This window comes from Benincasa hispida, chromosome 12 (genome assembly GCF_009727055.1).
Source record: "Benincasa hispida cultivar B227 chromosome 12, ASM972705v1, whole genome shotgun sequence".
NCBI lineage: Eukaryota > Viridiplantae > Streptophyta > Magnoliopsida > Cucurbitales > Cucurbitaceae > Benincasa > Benincasa hispida.
Genome location: NC_052360.1, coordinates 26,734,556 through 26,762,193, shown reverse-complemented (window position 1 = coordinate 26,762,193; position 27,638 = coordinate 26,734,556). Strand labels below are relative to the sequence as shown.

The 27,638-nt window shown below is 34.6% G+C and overlaps 2 protein-coding genes across 2 annotated transcripts; one reads left to right on the top strand and one right to left on the bottom strand.

Annotated features, from left to right (window-relative positions):
* Positions 1-411: 411 nt before the first annotated feature.
* On the bottom strand, positions 412-1,905 carry LOC120067259 (putative fasciclin-like arabinogalactan protein 20). Its single transcript, XM_039018789.1, has one exon. It carries the CDS (start codon positions 1,744-1,746, stop codon positions 1,009-1,011), a length of 738 nt encoding a protein of 245 aa, XP_038874717.1. The 5' UTR covers positions 1,747-1,905; the 3' UTR covers positions 412-1,008.
* Positions 1,906-3,511: 1,606 nt separating this feature from the next.
* LOC120067260 (heavy metal-associated isoprenylated plant protein 20-like) lies at positions 3,512-4,477 on the top strand. Its single transcript, XM_039018790.1, has 3 exons — positions 3,512-3,598; positions 3,643-3,715; positions 4,093-4,477. Exons 1-3 carry the CDS (start codon positions 3,518-3,520, stop codon positions 4,383-4,385), a joined length of 447 nt encoding a protein of 148 aa, XP_038874718.1. The 5' UTR covers positions 3,512-3,517; the 3' UTR covers positions 4,386-4,477.
* The last annotated feature ends 23,161 nt before the right edge of the window (positions 4,478-27,638 follow it).

Sequence of the window (27,638 nt, the reverse complement as noted above, 5' to 3'; positions counted from 1 at the left end):
TCTAAGCTTAACTTCTAATTAGTGTAGAAATTCATACCAAAACATATTAAACTTCTTTCTAATTGAAAACAAGGTGATTACAAGTAGGTGGATAAAATAATCCATGTTTTTAGACAATTAAACTTGTAATCCACCTTTATGAAAAGTTATACTTATACCCTTGACCATGAGATTAAATTTTCACATCTACGTGTTAAACTTAAATAATAATAATAAATAAATAAATTACAACCTTTTATTAACTCGTGATTATCTTCCTGTTACAACTATCATCTTCTCTACCTATATCTTTGATAAGAGATTTAAAGGGTGTTTTTCAATTTTTTTTTTTTTTAGATTGTGTACTTATGAAGTTAAATATATATTTGTTATCATGGCTATCTTATATCTCACAGAAACGAAAGCCCAAAACATAATCTCCACAAAAAGAGAGAAAAGGAAAAACAAGAAGAAAGATTGGGTTAACAAGTCATTCTCAATCCTATTGCGATTTGCACATTTTAAAAAAGAAAGAACAAGATTTTCACTTCTACACTTGGAATTAACACCTTCCTAACATCTTTTACACCTTGATTCTAAGTGCACAGAAATTTTCACAATTTTGCACAGAAATTGATCCAGAATCATATTCACAGAATGAGAATCAAATGCTTAAGAAATCATAATATGAAAAAAAAAAAAAAAAAAAAAAAAAAANNATCATGACCTGAAAACAGAGAAATTGTAATGTGCTACAGCTTTATCTCTGTCATTCTCTTCAAACCCAGATTCTGGAAATCCCCCACTTTCAACTGATGAAGATTCTTCCACTTCTCTTTCCGTTTCCTTTTGTATCTCAAAAATTCCCCCAATTCCATGAACGACAATCCCTTCACTGTAGAACATATCAGGAAAGGTAACCGACATGTCGTTCAGTGTCAAAACCCCACTACTCCGGTTCACATTGATGCTAAATCCTTGAAGATACGTCTTTATTTCCGTTCCGCCGGGGAAATTCGCCAGATCCGATCACCACAACTTGCAGGGAACCACATGCCGGCGAAAGATTGATATCCAATCGGAGAAACTACCGATGTGATTCATCAAAGAATCATCCGCCGGAGCGAAGATCGTCAGCGCGGGTTGTTTATGGAACCCTAGAACTTGCAAATCGAGAAAAGATGCCATTACCGACCAGCCTCTGTTTCTCAGCGCTGCTGCCAGAGCCCCAACAGGATCGCTCTGAATCGAAGAATCACGACATTCAAGATCGGGCTGGATGATTCTCTTGCTACTCGTGTTAGAACTCTCGAAGAACGGATTGAAGAATTTCTCGATTGCAAAGATTATGAGAGATCCGTCGTCGTAGATCGGCGGCCTGTTGACGGTGACGTTGTTGAGTGAAACCCGAGTGTCGTCGTTGGTGACGGTGAGGAATCGGCCTGGGAGCATGGTGGAGATCTTGGCGCCGGAGGGGAGAGAGCAGAGGCTTTCGAAAGAGAAGGCGTGAGGGAGAAGGTGGTACTGGAGAAGAGAGAGTGGTGGCTGGCGGGAGCGGGAGAATGCGGAGTCGGCAGGGGCGAAGATGGTGAGGGAGGAGGAATGGTGGAGGAGGGAACGGGAAGCGAGCTCGAGAGTGAGAGCCATGGAGGAGAAGCCGGAATCATTGAGAATATCGGAAGCATCGAGGATGGCCTCGGGAGAAAGGGAAGAGAGGAGAGGGAGGAGAGAGACGAGGATGAGAGAGAGATGGAGACAGAACGCCATGGGAGGGGAGCTTTGTCCTCTGCAATCAGTATGATGGATTGAGAAACAGAGGAAGAAGATGGAATTTGGCGGGAAATATTGGCTTGTTGATAATGGGGTCCATTGAACGGTTACCCCAACTGAATAGGTTTAAAATCAATTAAAATTAAATAAAATTGAGTAAATAGATGATAGGGCAAAATACTTTAAATATATATATATATTTCATATTTTGTCACCTCTCTCTTATTTTTCTCCTTTTTACTATCTCTCTCCTCTTGTCCTCTCGAAAACAAGTGACCAAAAGGGTATTTCTCCCAAATTTAAAAGAATTTGTTGCACATATAGAAACATGGCCCAAATTAATTACAAGCAAATGCTAAAACAATTTACAAATATAGTAAAATTTTGTCCCAGTCCATGCAAGAAGTCCAAAAAAAACACACTAGATGTGTTCTTCTTCTTTCGATCCAAGATCCGTTGTCACATCTATCACTATCTTACTAACAATGTATCTCATAATTTTGAAACATTTTCATGCAGGAAGTTGATGATGATGCTGATATGAGAATCAAAGAAGAGAAACTAATTGTCTTTAGCCTAATAGTTTGATAGTTGTGTTTTACATTATTGATAGTATTCAATATCAGTGATAGAAGTATATCATTTTCTATCACTTATAGACAATGTTATAAGACTTCACCGACTATCAACAATAGACTGATTTAAAGAAGTTGACGAAAAATAACATTTTGAAGCATTTTTTAATCACTAATAGACAGTGATAGAAAACTATTGATATGACTAAATTAATTCTAGTATGAGCGATTATTGCTATGACTAAAATTAATTTAAACATTGATATATATATATATTTATTTATTTAAATTTTTCTGAATGTTTGGATCAGCTTACATGTATATCGACTAATTTCACGAGATAACTCTCATGAACCTACAACAGAAATCAATTTAACATTGATGTTAATAGAAACAAAAAGTTGAATAATGCACAAATTAATCTTATCAATTTTTATCATATATATATTTTATAATTCATGAAACATGCATGAGAATTGCAATATTTTTTTTAGTTCAACATTATTAGTTTTTGTAAAGTCGAGAGATTTGACCTTCATGTTGATCAATGATACGAAAACTAATTAAACCATGCTGAAATTAAATTGACCACTTTTAAAAGTTTTAAGGTTAAAAGATTTCATAAGTTGGGAGTGTAATTTGGTGAAATTGGAAAGAAAAGAATATAATATTTACCCCCCAAAAAATTATTTTTCCTCCTCATTTATTGGATTCGTTAAAGTTTGTATGGTATAAAACAAATATTAAAGGTAGCCGACACAAATTAGATTGAGTGATGACAAGGCTCATTCAACGTTGATTACGAGAGCAAGAAAACAAATTAGACTTAATTAATGAGATAATTAAATGAATGAAGAAATCAAAAGCTATAAGAATCAAGACACACAGCCAAACAACAGTGGTTTAATTAGGTGAATTATATGAAAGATAATTTATTTAATTTTGGATAAAATCCCCAGAAGACAATTTGAAATTTTTGAAGAGGTGTCCTTTGGTGATTGGATGTAAAAAGTCAAAAAAGTCTCTTTATTTTTTGTTAAAAACTTTTGTAAGAAAGAGTTCACTACTTGCACTCAAAGCTTTAGTTTTTTTTTTGGTATGTTTACTTTTATATATATATGGCTACATAGATCACCACAAATTCCACAGCTCCAAACTCTATGTTCTTAAATTAAAACAAGGAAAAATAGAAAATGGGTATTGTTGATTTTGTTTTAGATTATGTAACAGATAATTTTGGTTCAAGAAAAAAGAAGAAGAGAAAGCCAAACCAGGTATATATATATATATATATATATAAGATGTGTATAAGAGACAGGTAGAAATCAAGGTGAAGATGGACTGTGATGGGTGTGAGAGGAAAATTAAAAATGCTGTTTCTTCCATCAAAGGTCTCCCACACTTTCTACTACTTCCCATCAACATTTTATAATTTTTTTTAAGTATGTTATAAAAGAGGGCTACATGAGACTGCAACTCATCATTGTCACAGAAAAAAAAGTTGTATTTGAGTTTATACTTATTCAATAGTTCTTTGACTATATTATTATGGAGGACTGATCTTGTCATCTTATTTTATGTTTGTGAAAATTATCTATGTATATTATCAAATGCGGTCATAACAATTAATTCTTTTAATAAATTGCTAAATTTGTAATTCTGATTACTTTTATCCAACACCATTTTAGGCTAAAATAAAAACACCAAAACAAATAGAACACAATTATTGACACACTTTTTTCTGCTCATGGATTACCAACTCGAGAAGGAGTGAAGTCAGTGAAGGTGGACAGGAAGCAAAGTAAGGTAACAGTGAATGGATATGCTGAGCCAACAAAGGTCTTAAGAAAGGTGGAAAGCACAGGAAAGAAGGCTGAGCTTTGGCCTTATGTTCCATACAACTTTGTGGCTTATCCTTATGTTGCTCAGGCCTATGACAAAAAGGCGCCCCCCGGCTACGTCAAGAACGCCGCTCAAGCCTTTCCCATCGCCGATGCGCCCGACCAGAGGTTGACAATGATGTTCAGTGATGAAAATCCACACGCATGTTCTATTATGTAGCAAAATATAAATATGGTGTATACATATATATATGTATGTATTTTAATTTTGTTCAAGAGAAAGGTGGTGGTAGTGATTAAGGGTAATGTTTAGCTTTGTTATGATAGCCTAGCTTTCTGAGTTGTGGTTTTTAGATTGTGATATAGTTTGTACTATTTAGTGCCATCTTAATTAAACATGTTTTTGTTTGTTTTTTTTTTTCCTTCCTTTAATTTGAGATCAATCATTAAATGATAAGAGATTCGAAACTCTGTCTTTTTAATTGATAGGATATATTTTTACTATTTGAGTTATGTTCCATGGTTTAATTTATTTGGTTCATACAAATTATAAAGATATGTGCTAGGTTTTATCTTTGGAAGTTTGATAATTGTTCAAGATATATTCCAAACTATTTTCATAGCAAGGGTCATTGGAAATACCTTCAAATTTAAACAATTTTTAATAAAATAATTTCAATAAAATGAGTTTCTTTATTTCTTGCCATATATTTTGATAATTTAATTCGGTTAATCATTATAAAGTCATTTTTGGATAATCAAAATCCCTCAAACATTTCTATAAAAATATATAATTTCTTAATTAATTTAGATTCCATTTGATAACTATTTTGTTTTTGGTTTTTTGGTTTTTCTTACATTGATTTGCATATTTCTTGACTACAATTGTTGAATTCTTAGCCAAATTCCAAAAACAAAATCAACTTTTGAAAAGCTATATTTTTAATTTTCAAAATTTTGACTTGGTTTTTTAAACCATTAGTAAAAAGTATATGATAAAGTAAGAAATTTGGAGATGGAAATAGACTTAATTTTTAAAAACAAAAACAAAAAATAAAATGGTTGCTAAACAAAACCTTAATTTTTAAACTATTTCTTTATTTAGGACAAAATACACTTTTGATCCCTAGTAAATTTCTATTTGGTCCCTAAGATTTTATAATAAGTAATTTTAGCCTCCGGAGTTTGGATATAATGGTTTTAAATGGCCCCTATGATCCCTTGACTCATTTGATCATTACTTGATTTAATTGATTGCTAACTATGGTCGTTAAATGTTGAGATGAGCTTGCTTAATTGTCAATTTTTACTATAAATTGGAATTTTATTAGGTAGAAAATTGAAATAAAACCTAAATAAAAATCAAATCAATCGGATTTCACTTGGCTCCTTAAACCTAAATAAAAATCAAAATAAACCCTTCTAAAATAAATTTAGGGCATGTTTGATGGGTGAGTTGAGTTGGGTTGGGTGGGCTTAAAAAGCCCATCGGTATTTGATGCATGCTTAACTTAAAACGAGGGGTAAAATGGTGGATTTTAAACTCACCGTTTACCCCCCTCGTTTCACGGCCTATTTGCAGGTTCATTATTCTACCCACTCTCTCTTCTCATCACACGTAATTGAATCACCTCTCTCTCTTCTCATCTTCTCTCTTCTTTCGTCGTTTGGTTTGTCTTTTTCGTCTAGTCTCTTCGTTCTCCCTCCGGCTGGAATGAGTTGTATTTCTCTTCATCTCTTCATTTCTCTACTTTGGTTTCTCTGTATGTCTCTCTCTCTTTTATTTTTTTTCCTGTTTCTCTATATGTCTATTCCAGATATTATTCTTTGGTTTCTTCTTAGATCGAGTAGATACGAACGATTTTATTGTAGATCTAACGATATTTCAGTAGATCTAACCATTTTCTTGGTAGATCTAACTATTTTTTTTTCGACTGCTATGTTCGACGATGAAGATTTGTATTAAATTCGTCTTGATTTCCTCATACATGTTTGATATTCTTCCTTCCATGTTTGATTTTCCGATTCCAGACTATCGAAGGTTCTATTTTTCGATTCCGATTCTGAACTGTCCAAAGCAAACCCTTATAATTTTTTTGTTCCTCTTACAATTATTGCTCACTGTTGTTTTCAAGGGCTCAAACGGGTTTTTTTTTATCCATTTATATTGTATTAAATCCGTCTCTGTTTTTCCTCATGTATGTTTGATATTCTTTCTTGCATGTTTGATGTTCTTCCTTGCATGTTTGAAGTTTTTCCTTCCATGTTTGATTTTTCGATTCCGGACTGTCGAAGGATCTATTTTCCCATTCCAATTCCAGACTGTCCAAAGCAAACTCCTGTAACTTTTTCTCTTACAATTACTGTCTACTATTGTTTCCACGGGCTCAAATGGGTTACATATATATTTTTTATCCATTTATATTGTATTAAATCCGTCTATGTTCTTCCTCATGCATGTTTGTTATTCTTCCTTGCATGTTTGATATTTTTCCTTCCATGTTTGATTTTCTGATTCCGAATTGTCCAAGGTTCTATTTTCCAATTCTGATTCTGGACTGTCCAAAGAGAACCCCTATAATTTTTTTGTTCCTCTTATAATTACTGTCTACTGTTGTTTCCACTGACTCGAATGAGTTATATTTTTTTTTTATCCATTTATATTATATTAAATTTGTCTCTGTTCTTCTTTTTCCTGCTTATATTTGCTCTGTTTACTGTTTGTTTTCATACTTTTTTATCCATATTTTCTCTTGTCGCTTCAATATTAAATCATTGTCCTTCCCTTTCCCTTTTCCTTATGCTTTTCCATCGAAATTGGAGGTGAGTTAATTCCTGGTAGGGGATGCTAATCGTGTTATTGGAGCTTGGTAGGGGTCAATCCACCACAAGAACAGTTTTTTTTTCCTATTCTTTTTTCCCTGAAGGCCGATGATGATTTGTTCTTTACAATTTTAGTATGATTTTCGTTTTAATTTTATTTCTGCAATCTCATATTTGAGTATGATTTCCATTTTAATTTAATTTCTTTACGCTTTTTAGATTAAGAAAGGGCATGCATCACTGGTTTTCCTTATCTTTTGAATGACGTTTTTTCAACGGTTGATATGCAGTCTGTGCACATGGGCAGACTCGTTGCGTGGCAAGCCGAGAAATATGAGATGGAATTTGGATGTCAGAATGAGGTAGTTCAGGCCATATTTGGTATTGAAAGACTCACTGAGGATGATAGATATGACCTGATTGATATAATTGGCATGAAAATATAAAAAACAGACCTCTTCCTAGCTATACCAGAAGAGAAACGGCTACGGTACCGTACACGCCTACTTGCTCGGACCCATTAGATTGACCACCTAATATTTCAACCCGAAAAAACATATATTTTGTGATTTTTTTTAAACAACCACATTTTCGGTCGATCAATATTATTTTTGTGATCTTAAGAACAATGTTACTGTACTACATCACATTCTCACCATCATTATCAAATGGAAGGTAATTATCCTATGTACTATTTCAGTTCCAAATATACAATCCATATTATATAAAAATAAACTGTTAAGTTATCTAGTTATTCAATGTCCATGTGTACGATATGTGAAATAATAATGGTATGTTTTATTGATTGAAGAGAATAAGAATTATTACAGCTTTTGAAAAGAATACATGGAAAATAATCTATTATGTTCTACAAATTGAAATAAAAAATTGAGATTGTCCAGTTTATGTCATAAAAGATTTGAGAAAATAGGTGTATAGTTGAAAATTAATCAACAATAGCGAAGCATAAAACTAAAAAATAAAAAATGAAATAAAAAGCAAACAGAAAAAAATAAATAAATAAAACCAATCTCATTTGCAAAATACTGCATCAGATATCCCAACTCAACTCAACTCTACACTCAAACTCAGACTTCCAAACTCAACTCAACTCAACTTTACTCTACACACCAAACACAAACAATAATTACCAACTGAACTCAACTCTGCACAACAAACACAGACAATTTAACTCCCCAGATAATTTTACTCTTCAAATAATAATTACCAATTCAACTAAACTCAACTCTCTGCTTTTATTACGTACCAAACGCCCCCTTAAAGAAAAGGTGAAATAATTACCAACTCAACTAATTGAATTTATTACGTACCAAACGCCCCCTTAAAGAAAAGGTGAACCTTGTTGAAGAATATAAGGGAATATAAAACTTTGTTGATGTGAGACTAGGTGTCGCCGGAGGTTGACGTTGTTGTAGACCTAGCCTTTGTAGAAGTCGTCAAATGCCTCTTGAGATTCTCCACAAGCGAGACAAATAATAATAATAATAATGTCTCATTTAGTAACCATTTTGTATTTTTGTTTTTTGTTTTTGAAAAGCAAACCATTCTCTTTCCATAACAAAAGCAAATTTTTAAAAGCTACTTTTGTTAGTTTTCAAATTTTGACTTGATTTTTTAAACTATTGATAAAAGGTAGATGATAAAAAAAGAAATTTAGAGGTGAACATGGTGTTTATAGGCTTAATTTCAAAAATAAAAACCAAAAATCAAATGGATAGATTTAATTTTAAAACAAAGACCAAAAGCCAAATGATTACCAAAGAGGCCTTAAAATATTTGTTTTTTTTAAGAAAAATATATTTTTAACTATTTTAATTTTTAACCTAATACAATCCTAATTTACAGTAAATTGACAACTAAGCAAGGCCACCTCAACATTTAACAGTTAACTAACGGTCAAATGGCTCTAGGGTTTATTTAATAAACTTCAAGGACTACGAGTGCTCATACTTCAAACTTTAGGGAATAAAGTATATTTTGTCCCTTATTTATTACTTTAAAAAATATCAATTTTGATTATCTAAAATTCGTTCGACCTGTTTTGATAATGATTTTAATTTTTGTTTTCCTTTTTTGAAATGTATGTTTGTCTCCTCGGTTTTCTGCACATATATTAAAAAAACGCTTGAATTTCTAATCAAGTTCTAAAAATAAAAACTGTTATTTTATTAATTTTTAAATTTTGGCTTTGTTTTAAAAATACGAGTAAACAAATAATAATTAAATATGAAAACTTAAGTAGAAATGATGTGTTTATAAATTTAATTTTAAAAATTTATATAGTTATCGATAAGCTCTATTAAACGCACTTTTTAACTTATTAACGTTTTCAAAATGTTAAAAAGCAATTTGGTTAACCAGAATTGTTTGCAATGAAGAAGTTTCCAGATTCAAAATATTAAATTTAGCAGGTCTAATTAAAAAGTTTTTAATCCTAAAAGTTAAGAAATAATCGCTGTTTAGCTTTTATAGCTTTTGTTTTTAATTGATTTGTTATTCATTTATTTATTTGTGTAACTGTTTATTTTTCAAAACAATATCAATGTGTAATAAATCTCTTCTAAATAAATTATGATCTAGTATATTCCACTGCCCAGGTGTTACATTGAGGAATTTTTTTTTAAGTTATTTTTAATGTTACCATTTCACGAGTCGTAGTATTCAATTTTATAAAAGAGATTTTTTTTTTTTTTTTTACCTAATACATCAATAAATTATGTTTTAGGAGATCACTATCTATCCAAAATCTATCTTAAGGCATATATTATAACATGTTTTTTTAGGAGTGTTAAAGATATATATTCTCAATCAAAAATAAAATAAACTCACTTTTTATGTTAATTAAACTATATTAATTTTGATAAAGATATGATAATCCAATTAAATATTATAAAGTTTTTACAAGTTTAGAAACATCTTTTTTTTTTGGGGTCTAATTTTCTCAATCAAAGAACAGCTAAACCAAATGAAAGCCACGTGGGTGCGTTTAGTATATTATTTTATACAATTAATCCTTTTAATGGGTAGATCTTAAACTATATTTTAATATATGTAATCCATATGATGTATAAATAAAAATGTGACATCATTCCTATCTGGTTAGGTATGATTTTTTTTTCTTCCTTTCCTGTACCACCCCATTCTATAATTCCAAACAATTGGGTTACCAATTTCTTGTATTGGTTAAAATTAATCTGTTACAATGATGGCACATAATTTGAGAATGGATTTATTTATTTATTTATCTTTCTTAAAAGTTGAAGATCGAATTTGCTGGGAATAAACTTTGTCCTTTGGACTTTCCCTTGCTCTTATTTTCTTCTCTCTATTGGATTATTTTGCTTAATGTCAAATGAATGCTACAACCCTTCCTTTATACAAATTTGCCCTATTTCTTACAATAGTAATGATACAAAAAAGGAATAAGAATATTACAAGTGGCACACTATGTTTGGTGAGTGGTAAACAAATTTTAACTATCTTGGTGAGTCATTCCTTCTTCCTCCACCTTGGTTTTCCTTTTCCATTTTTCATTTCTTCTCTAACATCCTCCCTCAAACTAGAGGGTACTTCAAGTACTCCTTGGCTCATAATGTATAAAAGTATGTGTTGTTAAGTGGCTTGGTGAGACAGTCAACAAGTTGATCGGTCGACGGTACATAGCGAATATTGATGTGTCCTTTGAGAACATGGTCTCGGATGAAGTGAAGATTAATTTCGATATGTTTAGTTCGAGAATGAAACACCGGATTTGCAGCTAAGGCTCTTGCTCCTAGGTTATCACACCATATAGTAGGTCTAGTGTTGGACTTTAATCCCATCTCACCTAGTAGTTGTTGAAGCCAGAGGACTTCTGAGGTGGCATGAGCAAGTGCTCTATACTCGGATTCAGTGCTCGACCTTGCTACCACGGCTTACTTCCTCGAGGACCAGGACACGATGTTATTTCCCATAAAAGTACAGTAAGCTACTACTGATTTTCTGTCATCTAGGTTGGATGCCTAGTCGGCATCCGAGTAACCAGAGATGTGGAGGTTCAGGCTCGGTTGAAAGTATATTCCATAGTGTTTGGTGCCACTGATATACCAAAGCACCATTTTTGTCGCTTGCCAATGAACATCAGTTAGGGATTGAAGGAACTAACTGAGTTGATTGACAGTATATGTGATATCTGGCCTTATCTGCGTTAAGTATTGAAGGGCTCCTATGGTGCTTCGATATATAAACAGTTCAGACAGAGGTTGGCCAGCAGCTTTATACAGTTTGCAACCTTGAACTGTTGGCGAGAGTACTAGTTTCACATCAGACATATTAAGCTTTTGTAGTAAATCATCAACATACTTTAACTGATTTATCAAAAGGCCAGATTCAAGATAGTGTACTTGAATTCCCAGAAAATATCGAAATTGGTCGAGGTCTTTAAGTGCAAAATGTATGTCCAGTGTTTGTACAAGATATTCAGTAAGTTTAGTATTGTTACCTGTGACTATGACATCGTCCACATAGACAAGAAGATATATTATCGAGCCTTCCTTGTGGTAGATAAATAGAGAAGTATCGGATCTTGACTAATAGAATCCCCACTGTTTGAGAACAGAGCTGAAGGCTATATTCCAGGCTCGTGGTGCTTGTTTTAGACCATATATTGCCTTGTCCAGCTTGTAGACATGTTGTGGATACTAAGTGCTTATATAGCCCGATGGTTGGCTCATATACACTTCTTCAGTTAGTCGTCCATTTAAGAATGCATTATTGAAATCAAGTTGCCTCAGCATCCACCCGTGTGTTATAGCAGCACCTGTCTCTTATACACATCTAGATGTGTATAAGAGACAGGCATTATTGAAATCAAGTTGCCTCAACATCTAACCTGTCTCTTATACACATCTAGATGTGTATAAGAGACAGGTTGAAATCAAGTTGCCTCAGCATCCACCCGTGTGTTATAGCAGCACTGATGACTACCCAGATCGTTGATGACTTCACCACAAGGCTGAATGTTTCAAAGAAATCGACTCCATCATGTTAATGAAAGCCCTTTGCTACCAGTCGGGCCTTATACCTTTGTATTGTTCCATCCATGTTCCTCTTGAGGCGAAATATCCATTTGTTCCCAATAACATCATGTTAACGAGTGTCCATGTTTTATTTTTCATCAGTGTCATGTATTCTTCATCCATCGCCTTTTTCCATTGAAGGGTCGCAAGTATTGTATTGATTCTGGTGGGCTCTGTTTAAGACCAATCAGCTACTTTGCTTGTGAACCAGGCCTTTGGTTTAAGGATGCCAGCTTTTGCTTGAGTGATCATATGATGAGTCGGAGCAGGTGGGGGGCGGGTGGTGATGGTTGGCTGGGATGAGTCTGCAGAGGCTGAGGTAGAGTGAGGATGTAATGTCTGAGGCAGGGCTGGGCTAATATGGTCTTCAGAGAATGTTTGAGGTAGGGTCTCGGATGGGTGTTAGTGTGATGCATACTATTATGAGGGTGTCTGGTTTGTGGAGGGTAGTTGGTCTATTGGTAGGCTGGTTGTGCTTGAGGGAAAGTCGGTGACTGAGGTAGAGTATTGAGGATTGGTTAAAGGCTCGAGACTATTGATTCATTGAGGTGTGTAGGTATGGTGGGGTTATCGCCTGGACGATCGTGTTGGATGATGGATGGTCCATGATCGATGATCGATGGACTCACTGCAATCGTCTTGTCTTTAGTCTGCACAATCGGTCTACACGATGAGAACTGGGCGATCGTCTTGTCTTTTGCCTGTGCGATCGTTCTATACGATGGGTTCTGAACGATCATGTTGTCTTTCGGCTGGGCGATCGTTCTAAATGATGGAGACTGAACGATTGTATTGTCTGGCATTTGGGCGATCATTCTACACGATGGGATCTGAACGATCGTATTGTCTGTCGTCTGAGCGATCGGGCTAAACGATGAAGGCTGAGCGATCGTATTGTCTGTCATCTTGGTGATCGTTCTCTGCGATCGTGTTGTCTCAGCGAACGTTCTCTGCGATCATGGTGTCTCAGCGATTGTTCTCTACGATCGTGTTATCTCAGCGATCGGTGTGGCTCTTATAGGGTCTGTCGTCTAGGTGATCGGACTAAATGATGGTTGTTTAGCGATCGTTGGCTTGGTCATCTAGACGATCATGGTGCACAATTGATTTGCAAACGAAAACTCTTTTTCATCAAACTTCACATGTCTACTTGTATAGATCTTGCCTGATGGACTAAGGCATCTGTATCCTTTGTGGAGTGAGTTGGGACCAATATACACACATTTCTCCGAGTGTAATTGGAATTTTTTACTGTGATAAGGCCGTAGATATGGGTAGCAGGCACACTCGAAGGTCCTGAGATTAAGAAAATCAAGGTTAGAACCAAATAAGATGGCAGCGGGTGATTTACCTTGTAAGACTGAGGTAGGCATGCCATTAATGAGATAGGCAGCAGTGGAGAATGCCTCCCACTAAAAGCTTAAGGGCATGGATGCCTGTGCAAGCAGCGTGAGTTCTGTTTCTATGATGTGTCGATGTTTGCACTCAGCCCTGCCATTTTATGCTGAGGTATACGGACAAGACTTTCGAATTGAAATTCCTTTGGACTGACAGAGATGGTGTATTTTTTCATATTCTTTCCCATTATCTAACTGTAATTTCTTTATGCCAGTGTTGAATTGAGTTTGTATTAGTTGTAGGAAGTGTTGAAATCCTGCCAATGTTTCACCTTTTTTATTTTAGAGGATATAGTCACACATATCTACTGTGATCGTCTAAGAAGGAAATATAATATCAGTATCCATCAGTAGATTCAATAGGAGTAGGCCCCCATACATCAATATATATTAATTCAAGTATGTTAGAAGCTCGAGACTGAGAATTAAGAAATGGTAAGGCAGTTAACTTTCCCAATTGACAAGATTGAAAAAACTCATTTCCTTCATTTGATTTAACAGCCAGTTTACATTCTCTAATCACATATTCTAAGGTTTTTACGGATGGATGTTCTAGTCTCCTATGCCAAACAGCTCTTAATTCAACTACATTAATCCTCACTCATGATAGAATTAAGGCAGTTGACTTGTTATTTTTGTACTGAGCTGATCCTCGGCCTTCTGTAGTCTCATGCATCACTCCAGCCCCATGAAGTCTATATAGCCCTCAGTCAAGCTCCCCTTTCAGCAATGTTTTGCCTGTATCCTTGTCCTTAATGACACAACAATCAGTGTGAAATTCAACAACCACAGCATTATCATGGGCTAACTTTGATATACTAATGAGATTCTTGGCTATGTTAGACACACATAAGACATCATGCAAGATAAATTCATTCCTTCCATCAGACAAGCAAGATTGACCAATGTGAAATATATGTAGTTGTTCACCATTACCTACAATTACCAATCCATTACCTCCATATTCGGTTGGATTATTGATATTGTTGTAGTTTGGAGTGACATGGTTGGTAGCCCCACTGTCTATGTACCAATTTGGATCAATTACTATTTCTGGTGTGGCCATGAAGGGAATGGAGGGTTGAGCTGCCGTGAACAGGGCAGTAGTGTTGCTGTTGGGGCCGACTGACCCTTGGTTTCCTCTGCCTTGTCCAGTCGTCTGTGAATATTCTTTGTCATATCGATGATAACACACCAGGGCTGAGTGACCGTACTTCCTACACACTTGACATGTTAGTCTGTTTGAGTTATTGTTGCAGCCTCTTCCTCGACCACGACCACCTCTTTGTCCATTAAATGGATTGTGACTATTGTTACTATCTTTGGAGTTATTTCCCTACTGTCGACTTCCATTATATGAGGGATTGAAGTGTGGTTTACCACCATTTGGATTCTTGCTAAATGCTACACATTGACAGAGGGTTGTTGTGCAAAAGAACTATGTATTTTGATAGAGTTTTGATACTCCAATCGTTTTTCATAAGACAGTAACTCAGATTATATATCTAGCCATGATATACCTGGTTTACCTTGGATGCCTACTACCACTAGGTTTTATTCTTCATCTAGACCAAGAAGAACTTGTGACATGAGGGCTCTTATCGACACAAGGCTGTCGGCTTGTGCTAGATTGTCGGAGTGAAGCTTCATCAGTTTGAGGTATTCACTCAACTTTTAACCTCTTTTTCTTGTCAGTTGAAAAAGTTGTCTTAAGTAATCTTCTTCTGCTCTTGATTGAACTCCAAAATGCTCCTGAATATCCTGCCACAATTCCTTGGCAGTTTCATATCCCATGAGTTAAACAGCCACATCCAGTCATCGAGTTGTACAGCCATCCCAGCAAGAGTTGGTCGACTGCAAGCCATGCTTCATACTGCGGGTTGAGTGATCATTCCTCTGATGAACTCACTCTGTCATCGCTGGCCACTTAAGAACTTGAAGTCGCTTCAGAGGTGGTCGGAATAAACATTGGTGGGCAAGGTATCTGGTCGGAGAGATGACCTTCGAGCTTGTAGCTCCTGAGGATCGGCAACGCGAGGGTCTTCCACAGCATAAAGTTCCCTTATTCAAGCTTTGTGGTGGTGAGTTGATTAAGCAGTTGATTAAGGGGCGGTGTGGTGAATTTAATAGGTCTTGAGGAGGTGTTGTTTCTGGTGAAGATGGCGTCGGCCATTTTTGGCTCTGATACCAAGTTAAAGATCGAATTTGAAGGGAATAAACTTTGTCCTTTGGATTTCCCCTTGCTCTGTTTTTCTTCTCTCTATTGTATTATTTTACTTAATGTCAAATGAATGCTACAGCCCTTCCTTTATACAAGTTTACCCCAATTCTTACAATAGTAATGATACAAAAAAGAAATAAGAATATTACAAGTGGCACACTATGATTGGTAAGTAGTAAACAAATTTTAACTACCTTGGTGAGTCATCCCTTCTTCCTCCACCTTGGTTTTTCCTTTTCCATTTCTCATTTCTTCTCTAACATTAAATGTGGGTTAAAATACTATTTTCACTCGGTCTTGTACTTTGAATAATATACTTTCGATAAATCTTATATTTAGTTAATTATTATCAAAATTAGTTAAAAGTTTAATCTAGATTTCAAATATAAAAATAATGAGAAATTATTTCACATCATAAAATTGTTGAAAATATTTTCAAATATGACAAAACAAAACATAAAACTTTAATCTTAAAAAATTAAGAACCCTCGAGAAAATGTTTGCTTAATTAGGGCATCTTAATCGGTACTGCACCTTCTTAGTGTCAACTATGTTAGTTTAACATTTTGTTTTTTAAACGAGAAATATATGTTACTTTGATATTTATATGATGCAGCTAAAGTGAGTTTAGCTCAGTGATAATTTGTATGGTCTTCCTCTCTAGAGGTGGAAATATATGAACCTTTCTGGGTTGAGCCTTAAATAACGGAGTTCAATTTCTATTAAACATGAAACTGAAAATACAAAATCTATTAGAAAATCTTTAGGGTAAATTATCTTTTCGATACCTGAGGTTTAGGTAACAAGTCGATTTCGTTCTTAATTAGTTTAATTTTTTATATTCTTACAATTTTCTAAAAGAAGTGAAAAATAAATGAATTTAATATATGTTCTATGCATATTGTAGTTATCCGTAATTATAACGAAAGCATGCCTAATTTGAGTAGCAATAGGTTTTAGTTATAGTTATGGTTCAATTGATGGCTCTTCTAGATCACATAGTAACGAAAGATAACGAAACCTAAGGAATGGAAATATGTTAATTTAGATTTGGCCAATTTAATCTAATATTCTAATCAATCCAAGGGCTTAATGTGATTAGCTAAGTGAATAGGCTTGTATGACAACACTTAGTTAATTTAGGAATCCACATCCGCATTAGTTCTTCATAGAGAAGCTGTCTAGCTTTTTCAAACAGTCAGTTAGGCTTGATATTTGGATCCCATGAACCCAACATGATATGAATTAATCCATGGATAACCCATCAATCTCTTAATCGGTGAAGGTAATCTCGTGTATCGCTTTCTCCCCCTTTCAATCTATCTTACTTTTTGCACTTTAATTTCATGCAATTTAGTTTTTCTATCAACTCAAACTCAAAACCCCCTGTTTTTACTACTTTTCAAAGACCAATTTAGCTTAGAGAGATTTTATCTTAGGCTCCATGTAGTTTGTCCCGATCTTACTACTGATACTACTTGTTAGTTGAAGTTCAGGATTATGAATATAAATTTTATTTGATTGATAGAAGGCCTCAACAACCTTCTGTCCATCAATCACAGCCAAGAAAGACTTTTTTGGAGGAGATTCAAAGAGGAAAGTTTTATTGGAAATTGCTGGAAGAAGAGTCTTCAAAGGTAATTATCCTTTTCTCTTAATTTATGCTTAACGTTCAATATCAAACATGATAATGCCTGTATTTTATTTCTTAATTTTTCTGTAATTTCCATCTTCACAAAATCAAAATAAAAACGATAAAATGCTTCCGCTGGAAATTTGATTCCTTTTGTTTTCCTGGAGTTAGTTATATATTTTGACACAATTGTTGTGGTTTAGCAATCCATGCAGTGCTAGCAAATAATTGTCTTCATGTCAACGTTTATGAAGCGTACATCCATTACCGATAATCCTATTCTTCTATTTTTAGGTTTTGTTCATTTGATGTTGTAATTGTTGTCAATATGATTATCTACAATCATCGAAGTTTTTATCTTATGATCTGGTTTATTATGTCTTCTTGTAATTTTATTTATTAACAATGTTTGTGCATTGTTTGTAGCCAATTATATGTAATTTGTTTGTTAACATTTGACTTTTCTAATAGATTCTTGAATTTTTTATTTTTGTGTTTAATAGATTTCTAAAATATCAATTTTGCATCCAATAAATCTCTTACATATTAAAAATGTTAAAAACTAAATGTTATATTAGACATTATATTTAACTTTGTATCTAATAAATACCATTGGACATTTAAAAAAAAAACTAATGTATTTATTAACTAAAATTTTGAATTTTTTAAGTTAAATTAGAGACAAACAATTTTTTTTTGTCTAATAAAACAATGAGCTTTTAAACATTTTTAGATTTATTAGACTTAAAATTGAAGTTTTATAGTTCTATTATAGATTTGTTAGAGTCAAATTTAAAGTTTAGAGATTGATTAGTCATAACTTTCAACATCTAGAGACTAAACTCGTAATTTTACATTCATATAAATGTAAATTTAATAGCATTGATATATGATATCTAGATTAAGTAATGGGTTGTTTTCAAATATAGGAAAATGAACCAAAATATTTATAAATATAGAAAAGTTTTACTGCCTCCATACGATAGACCGCTATAGACTACTATGTGTAAATATTTTCTGCAGTTTTATCATTTAAAATAATTTCTCTTAAGTAATATTAATTAAAAAAAATTCTATAAACTTTTATTGAATTATTCACCTACTCCCCATGAAGTTATATTATTTGTTGGAAATTAAAACAATGATTACGTGGGAATTATTAAAATCAATAAATAAAAAAAAAGTGTTTTTATTTAAAAAAAATCACAAATAAAAAAAATTCAAACTATTTATAGAAATAACAAAAAAAAATACTGATAGACTTCTATTAGCCTCTATCAGTGTCTATCAGTGTAGTCTCTATCAAAGAAGATTAAATTTTACTATTTTGTGTAATAGTTTCCCTTATTTTTCTATTTTGAAAATCTCCCTATTTTATTTTAATGTTGGAAAATGTTGGAAAATAGAATAGCTCTGTTCATTTGTGGAGGTCAGCAATTCTATGTTCCAGAGAGCTTAGAGGGAATTCTCTACGATCAGAAGACTCTTTGACTCCTGAAGCTGACCATGCTTGAAGACTGAAGTCTTTTGAAGATACAAGCATTCTGAAAACTGAAGTCCTTTGAAGATACAAGCATTCTGATCACACTTGAAGACTGAAATCCTTTGAAGATACAAGCATTCTAAACACGCTTGAAGACTGGAGTTCTTTGAAGATACAAGCATTCTAAACACGTTTGAAGACCAAAGTCATTTGAAGATACAAGCATTCTGAACACGCATAAAGACTGAAGTCCTTTGAAGATACAAGCACTCTTCCAAGACTCGAAGCTCAAGAACATCCACACGCCGTGCTTCTATACATCAAGCGTACGTATTCAACCGAGAGAGAATCAGAAGATCAAGCACTAGAGATCGAACCATATCGCATCAAATTAACATCAACACCAACTTAAGTTCAACTCCACGAAATAAGTTTCTCTAGAAGCCTCGTGCGAACACTAATCCTTCAAGAAGATCAACAAGCCCAAAGGCCGATCATCCAACTATAGGATCTAAAGGCAACACTAGAGAGGGGGTGAATAGGGTTGACTACCAATTTTTAAAAATAATTTTATCTTCAAACAATGCTCAATAAAGTTAACCCACTAATTTGATTTAAGAAAATTTATGCAAGACAAAACTTAAATCATGCAAGCTATGATAACTTCAAATTTAAGGACAATTTAATCAAGGATAAATTTAAATAGCACACTAGAAATTAAATCATGCAATTAGGAAAGATTAAAAAAATAACTAAGACAAGAAGCAAAAAATTGAAAACAAGAAATAAAAGAGAGAGGAAGAGAAAACACCGGGAGTTATAGTGGTTCGGCAAATTGCCTACTCCACTCTCCAAGACTCTTTCTTGGGTATTTCACTAAGTAAGCCTCTTGCATGTAAGGACCAAACCGACACACGACCCTCTTTTTCCTAGGCTAAAGAGAAACCTAGGATCCTTTTTACTGGTTCAAGATCAAACCAGTTTCTTTTTCTCACAACCCAAGGTGTACCTACACCTTAATACAATTACTAAAAATTAAAAGAAAACCTCACAATATTACCTCTTGAAGGCTAAATACACAAGTTGAGCACTAAAAAAAACTCACAAAAATAACTCTAGGTCAATTTAGGAGCAAGGAGAACAAGAATTTGATAGTAGAGAGAGAGAGCTTAAGACTTATAGCTTTTGGTGTATGTGAATGAAGAGTAAAATCAAGTCGAATTTATAGGCGAAGGGGATAAATTTTGGCCATTGGATATGATTGCAAATGAAGGGTGGAGATTGAATAAAAATAGAAAAGGAAAGGATTTGTAATTAAGAGAGGAATTGAAAAATTGGAATTATTGAGATTTGGAGAATAAAAAAGGATTTGAAGGATGACAATTTAGGAAGGAATCAAATTTGAAAAAAAAGCTGAAATTTGATGAGAATTTTGGAGGAAATTAGATTAGGAAATTAAAGGAAAATAAGGAAATAAAAATGAAAATAAAAAATAGTCGGATGATATGAGCACCACGCGCACAGCGGAGGAGATTGAGCGTCATGCATCGCATTCTGTGAAGAAACCGCAGGCACGTGTAGTGCACGCACACGTCCATGCATGAAGCTGGGTGACCGCCACTTGTCATTATCTCATTCGTCCACAGTCGCCACGTTATTGCCACGTCATGTGCCACGTTATCGCCACGTCAACAAAAAGATGACCGGTTGGAGTGCCATGTCATCAAAATTGACCGTTTGTGTGCCACGTTGGATTTCCTCTCCAATCTTCTTTTGCTTATAACTTTCTTGTTTGAACTCCAATTTGAGCGATTCAAATTGCGTTGGAACGTCTTTCCGAGCTTTACAAGATAGTGACTCTGAAACACTAAAAATCTTAGTACAAAAAATCTGAATTTGTTATCATCAAAATGCTTGGTTTGATTGAAGTCCTAAAGCTAACACCAAGAAGATCAACAAGCCCAAAGGTCGATCGTCCAAGAAGATCAACAAGTCTAAAGGCCGATCTTCCAAAAAAATCAACAAGCCCAAAGGTCGATCTTCCAAAAAAATCAACAATCCCAAAAACCGATCATCTAAGAAGATCAACAAGCCCAAAGGCCGATCATTCCAGAAGATCATCAAGCCCAAGGATGATCATCCAAGAAGATCATCAAGTCAAAAGGCCGATCATCCAAGAAGATCAACAAGCTAAATGTGGACCACCCAAGAAGATCAACAAGCCCAAAGGTCGATCCTTCGAGAAGATCAACCAGCTTAAAGATTATTGTTTATTTTGAAAGCAGCAAAATACTATGTATTAGAAATTGTATTCACTTTCCACAAAATTAATACAAATACAAAGTTAAATTCCACAACATAAATTTCTATTGAAATCTTGTGTGAACAGTAACATTTTGAAACTTAAAAATATAATTAAAAATACGCTTAAAATCTAAGGATGAAAAAGGTATATTTCATCGATTCAAATTTTCTTTACCTTTATTTTTTTTCCCACTAAAGTAAAATATTGAAATTCAATTGCTTGCGTCTTGGGTGTGAGGGGAAATATTGCCGATGGTTAATATGATCTTGGAGTATATTAATAATCACCAACTATTCCCTAATTTTATATGTTTGACTAGGGGTAATAGTCGGTTCGATTTTATTGATTTTGGAGCCAATAAAGAATCAAACCAAACCAATCGATTTTACAAAAAAGGGATCCAAACCAATGTCTAATAAAGAACAAAACCAATTGATTGGTTTTATTTGAATTGGTTTATTATCAGTTTGGTTCTCGGTTTTTGACATTTTCTTTTTTTCTTTTAATTTTTTTAATTTTTATTTTCACATTATTTTAAATCGGTCTTTTTTGCTAATTTTAAATTAAAATTAGATCTATTTCTTTTTTTTTTATAAATTGAAATTTGACATTTTTATATTTCTTTTTTTTTTTGCCATTTTTCTAAATAAAAAATATACATGTTCGATAATAATTGGTCTTTTATCTAAACATCAAATATACATGGACCATAATAATTAAAATATTAAAAAGATCCTAATGAAGAGTTTATTTTCAAGGCTATATATATATCATTGGTTCGGTTCTGATTTGATTGGTTTTTCAAATAAAAAACCGATCCGAACCAATATTTTTTTGGTTTTCTCTGAATACGAACTAATATGTCCAATTTTATACTAAAAAATCAAATCAAATCATTTGATCGATTTGGATTTTCGATTAGTTGGTTTTTTATTGCACTCCTACATTTGATAGTTAAATGAAGATGAGTTCACAGTGACTATAAAACTAGACAATGCTTTTTCTTTCTTCATTTTTTTATTTTGGGGTTGATTTTATAATGTTTATATAATTAGGTTATGCTTGGATTGGCGAGATTAGACCAATGTTAGACTTTTGAGTTGATTTTGTTTTTATTTTTCTCCCTCTATTGGAAAAAATGTCAACAAAGACTGGGCAAATTATGGTGTACAATTGTTTATATCCATTTTTTTTTTTTTTGTTCTACATGTACTGTACTCCTTCTCGGTATTTATATAAATGGATTTTTAGATGTGATATTTCAATCACTTGTTGACTGCTGTAATGCAATAATTTTTCAATTAGAAATCGACAATTTCCTAACAAACCTTTCTCACTTAGAAGTCAGTGAAGCACAAAAATAATCAACTTTAAATCATTTTATTTTAAAAATATTTTAAACAAAGTTTCTTTGTAAAAATTGACTAACTTTTAACATTCATGACTTGTATTCTTTCCTTTAAATGGTTAAGTTTGTAAACAAACATTTGAAATTTTAGTTAAATTTTAATAACGAACATATTATTTTTAAAATATTTTGTTTAGTTACCAGACCTTAGAGAGGATTGAACTATTATCACAGTGTTGTGGATTTTTCTAAATTCAGAAGTGTGTCCAATTTCATTAACCTCAAACTGAATTTTAAATGAAATTACTTAGTAAGAAATAGTTATCCATCAAATTATTCATGTTTATAATATTGAATTCAAACACATTTATTATCTTATACCATTAAATAATAAAGCTTGTAATTTGAATAGAATGATTATATAATAAATAATAAATTTAAAAAGGTTATTTGGGGGTCCATGTGACCGAAATAGACATCTCTAAGAATAACATTGTGTGATTTGACTGTCCAAAATTTATTTAATGTTCCAAAAATCGTAAATGTATATGTTTTAACAAAATTTCTCATACACCAAAATGAATATAGTTCAACTGACATCTAGTATGTAGTATCATCCAAAATCCATAAACTGCTTTATGACAAATAGGAGATAGACTAAGGGCTCATTTGCTAACGTCTTTGTTCCCTATTTCATGTTTCTGTTTCTCATTTTTCAAAAAATGAATTTGCTTGATAACATACTTATTTCTATATTTTGAGAAATGTTTAAAAAATGGAGGTAAATTTGAGAAACTTCAAAAAGTAGTTCCTCCGTTCATGTATTTATTTAACCGCTCCATAGTCGTTTCATGTTAGAGAAATCCCATCAGCAGTACACATACACAAAAAGTTTCTCCAATTCAGCATACACAGGACATGTCACCTCCCTTCTAGAAGAAAAATTTGTTAGAAGGAATATTTACTCAAACTAATAAAAAACGCACACTTGTATTCAAATCATTCCATTTATTCTTTATTATTTCTCTCAAACGGCTATTTAAAGCTATTGTATTGATATCATCAATGGTACAACAATACAGAAAATACAAGAGGGTGAAAATTAACTTTTCAGCTTCCTTTCTCTTACCTTTCTGTTTTCTAACTTAGTATCAGAGCCATTAATGGCCAACGCTCTCTCCACCGGTTCATCTTCCTCATCCACAACCATTTTCAGCAACCCACCATTAAATCAACTGTTGAACCAAATCACCACAATCAAACTTGACCGAAGCAATTACCTACTATGGAAAACTCCTGCACTACCCATTTTGAGAAGTTACAAGCTAGAAGGTCATCTCACAGGTGAAAAACCCTGTCCTCCGAAATTCATCTATGCAACAACTGATGAATCCGGTCTCCTTCAAGGTGGAGACATTGTCGAAAGCGCCGATGAGGCCTCGTCGAGCTCTGCTCGTTCCAGAACGGTCAACCCCCTGTTCGAACAATGGATCACGATAGATCTTCTGCTCCTTGGATGGTTGTACAACTCGATGACCCTTGAAGTGGCCCTGTAGTTGCTAGGCTTCAACAATGCTAAGAACCTATGGGAAGCCACCCAAGACCTTTTCGGCATGCAATCGAGAGCAGAGGAGGACTTCCTCCGCCATATCTTCTAGACAACCAAGAAAGGTAACTCTAAAATGAGATTATTTACGTATCATAAAAACTAACGCCGACAACTTAGGACAGGCCGGGAGTCCTGTACCTAGACGATCCTTGATTTCTCAGGTCCTTCTCGGTTTGGAAGAAGTTTACAACCTGGTGATTGCTGTCATACAAGGCAAACCAGACATCTCTTGGCTGGATATGCAATCTAAGCTCTTATCTTTGAGAAACGTCTGGAACACCAAAATGCTCAAAGGAATCTAGGCAATATTGTACCCACTGTGAACGTAGCTCAAAGTTGGAACTCCAGTGATGCTAGACAGACCATCAGACAAACTCTCGACCTCTATTTAGTCAGCAATGATGAGGAATAATGGCAACTTCAACTCCGGTCGAGGACGAGGTCATGGACGCAGTAACAAACCTACATGTCAAGTCTGTGATAAATATGGTCATTCAGCCCTTGTATGCTTTAATCAATTTAACAAAGAGTTTATTGGAAACTTTGGGCAGAATAAAGGAGGATAGAGCTCAAATCCTAGAAACAATACTAGACCCAATCCCACTACATTCGTAGCAACCCAAAACTCCAACCCCTTTGCCAGACCTGAGATTGTTGTGGATCCAAATTGGTATGTGGACAGTGGAGCCACAAATCATATTACTCCTGACTATGTAAATCTAAACAACCCAGGTGAATACTCAGGTAATGAGAATGTCATTGTAGGAAATGCAAATAAACTACAAATCTCTTATATTGGTAATACCTCTTTGTCTGATGGAAACAACACCGTCCTACTTGAGAATGTGTTGTGTGTGCCTGAAATTACAAAAAAATTGCTTAGTGTGTCTAAGTTAGCTCAAGATAACAACATTTATTTTGAGTTTCATGATATTCATTGCTTTGTTAAGGACAAGCGTACGAGTCGAACTCTTTTGAAAGGAAATCTTAAGAATGGGTTGTATCATCTGGATCGGCTGTGAAAAGAAATGAGGAGTTGAAGTATCAGAACACTGAACACAAAAGGCTTTTGGACATAAATAAGAACACCTCTGCATTAGTTTTGTCTGGAAAAACAGCAAGTATTAATGTAGCTGTATCTAAAGCCATCTGGCATAGCGCTTAGAACATCCTTCACAAAAAATTTTGAATTCTGTTATTAGTGAATGTAATTTGCAAGTTAAAAGTAATGAAGAGACTCTATTTTGTGAATCCTGTCCTTTGGGTAAAGCTCATAATCTGCCATTTTCTAAGTCTGAAAGCCATGCAACAAAACCATTTGAATTGATTCTCTCTGATTTATGGGGAGCTGCCCCTATTGTTTCATCATATGGCTACAGATATTACATCTTGTTTATTGATGATCATAGCAGATACACCTGGATTTATCCCTTGAGACAAAAAAGTGGTGCATTTGAAGCTTTTCAGCACTTTCTTGTATATGTTCAGAATCAGTTTAACAAGACAATCAAAGTGCTTCAGTCTGATAACGGAGGGAAGTATGCCAAAATCCATCATCTATGCAACTCAAAAGGAATTATAACCAGGCTATCGTGCCCCTACACCTCTACTCAAAATGGTCGAGCAGAAAGAAAACACAGACATGTAGTAGAAACCGGCCTTACACTGCTAGCTCAGGCCAACTTACCCTTGAGTTTTTGGTGGGATGCCTTCCTCACAGCCACAATGCTCATAAACGGGTTACCAATAGAGGTACTGCAAGGTAAATCCCCTGTCTTTGTTCTCTTTAACAATAATTTAAATTTTTCAGAGCTCATGGTCTTTGGCTGTGTCTACTTTCTATATCTCTGGTCCTTTCAGCACAACAAGCTCAACCTTCACTTAGAAAAATGTGTGTATCTGGGTCCTAGTTAACGGCACAAAGGGTTCAAATGTCTGTCCAAAGCTGGTCGAATCATCATCTTTCGGCATGTCACCTTTAATGAATATAAGTTTCCCTTCACCCAATTATCCCAGGTAAATCCCAAATGCCAACATATTCTCTCACCCAACCTCACCCTGCCCATCCTTCCACCTTCTACCACCTTAAACACTGAAAATCCTTGCCCACAGAACGATCCCATACCTGATCGTTTACCTCAACCCCATCGCTCACCAACTTCATCTTTACACGATCGTATACCTATATCAAATTCATTACTAAATGATCATCTACCTATCCCTTCCTCACCCGATTGCCTACCAAATCCATTCCTAAACGATCGTTCACCTACACCTGATCGCCTACACGATCATATACCAGTATCAACACCATCCGATTGTGCATCTATGGCCTCCTCTACCCGACACCTTCAACCTGACTTTCTGAATCCTCCATCAGCCAAATCTATCCCCTTACCCACTCATCCCATGATAACCCGAGGGAAAGTTGGCATCTTCAAACCAAAAATTTTGACTATTTCGTCCCTAGTTGACTGGTCTATAACTGAACCCACTCGGATTCAAGACGCCATAGCTTCTCCTCCTTGGAAGCAAGCCATGGATGCCGAATATGCTGCTCTAAAGCGGAGTCGTGCCTGACGACTTGTGCCTCCCACACCAGATATGAATATTGTGGGACACAAATGGGCTTTTAGAATCAAGCGAAACTCCGACAGTTCAGTACAATGCTACAAAGCACAGCTTATAACAAAGGGATTTCACCAGAACACAGGCATCGATTTCTTTGAGACATTCAGTCTGGTTGCCAAGACTTCGACAATTCGAGTCATTCTCAATATTGTTGCCTCTCACGGATAGAGTCTCCGACAACTTGACTTTGATAATGCCTTTCTGAATGGAACTCTAGAAGAAAACGTGTATATGACACAACCTTTCGGGTATGTACATCCGTCCTACCTACATCATGTATGCAAGCTTGACAAGTACTTTATAGACTAAAACAGGCCCTAAAGGCCTGGAATGCCGCCCTTACAAAGGAACTTCTTTGATGAGGATTCATAAACTCCAGGTCAAATTCCTCATTGTTCATCTATAAGAACTAGCCCTCTGTTATTTTTCTTATATGTTGAGGATGTCATCGTCATTGGTAATGACCCCTCAATAATCAATCATCTCATTCGATCGCTTGACAACACACTTGCTCTAAAAGATTTGGGACAGCTAACATACTTCCTTGGCCTTCAAGTCCACTATTTTGTCTCGGGCCTCATCATAAATTAAGCAAAATATGTGGATGATCTTCTAAATCGATTACAACTTACAAATCTTAAGCCTACTCCATCCCCTAGTGTACTTGGCAAACACTTATCTATTGCTGATGGTACTCCTGATCCCTTTGTCTATAGAAGCACAATTGGTGCACTACAGTACTTCACCACAACCCGACCTGATATTGCATATATCGTCAATCACTTAAGCCAATTTCTTCAGAGACCAACTGATGTTCACTGACAAGCTGTCAAACATATCCTTTGGTTCATGAGCACAACCAAACCCTTTGGTCTACTGTTTCAACCAAGCTCCGACCTATCAGTCTCTGCATACTTTGATGCAGATTGGGCTTCCAACATCGAC

What these genes read in the sequence shown, in the direction of transcription:
- LOC120067259 (XM_039018789.1), bottom strand. Translation starts at nt 1,746, where the DNA reads ATGGCGTTCTGTCTCCATCTCTCTCTCATCCTCGTCTCTCTCCTCCCT.
- LOC120067260 (XM_039018790.1), top strand. Translation starts at nt 3,518, where the DNA reads ATGGGTATTGTTGATTTTGTTTTAGATTATGTAACAGATAATTTTGGT. An exon ending in AGAAGAGAAAGCCAAACCAG is followed by an intron (nt 3,599 to 3,642) that starts GTATATATATAT and finishes TATAAGAGACAG; the next exon opens with GTAGAAATCAAGGTGAAGAT. An exon ending in TGCTGTTTCTTCCATCAAAG is followed by an intron (nt 3,716 to 4,092) that starts GTCTCCCACACT and finishes CAACTCGAGAAG; the next exon opens with GAGTGAAGTCAGTGAAGGTG.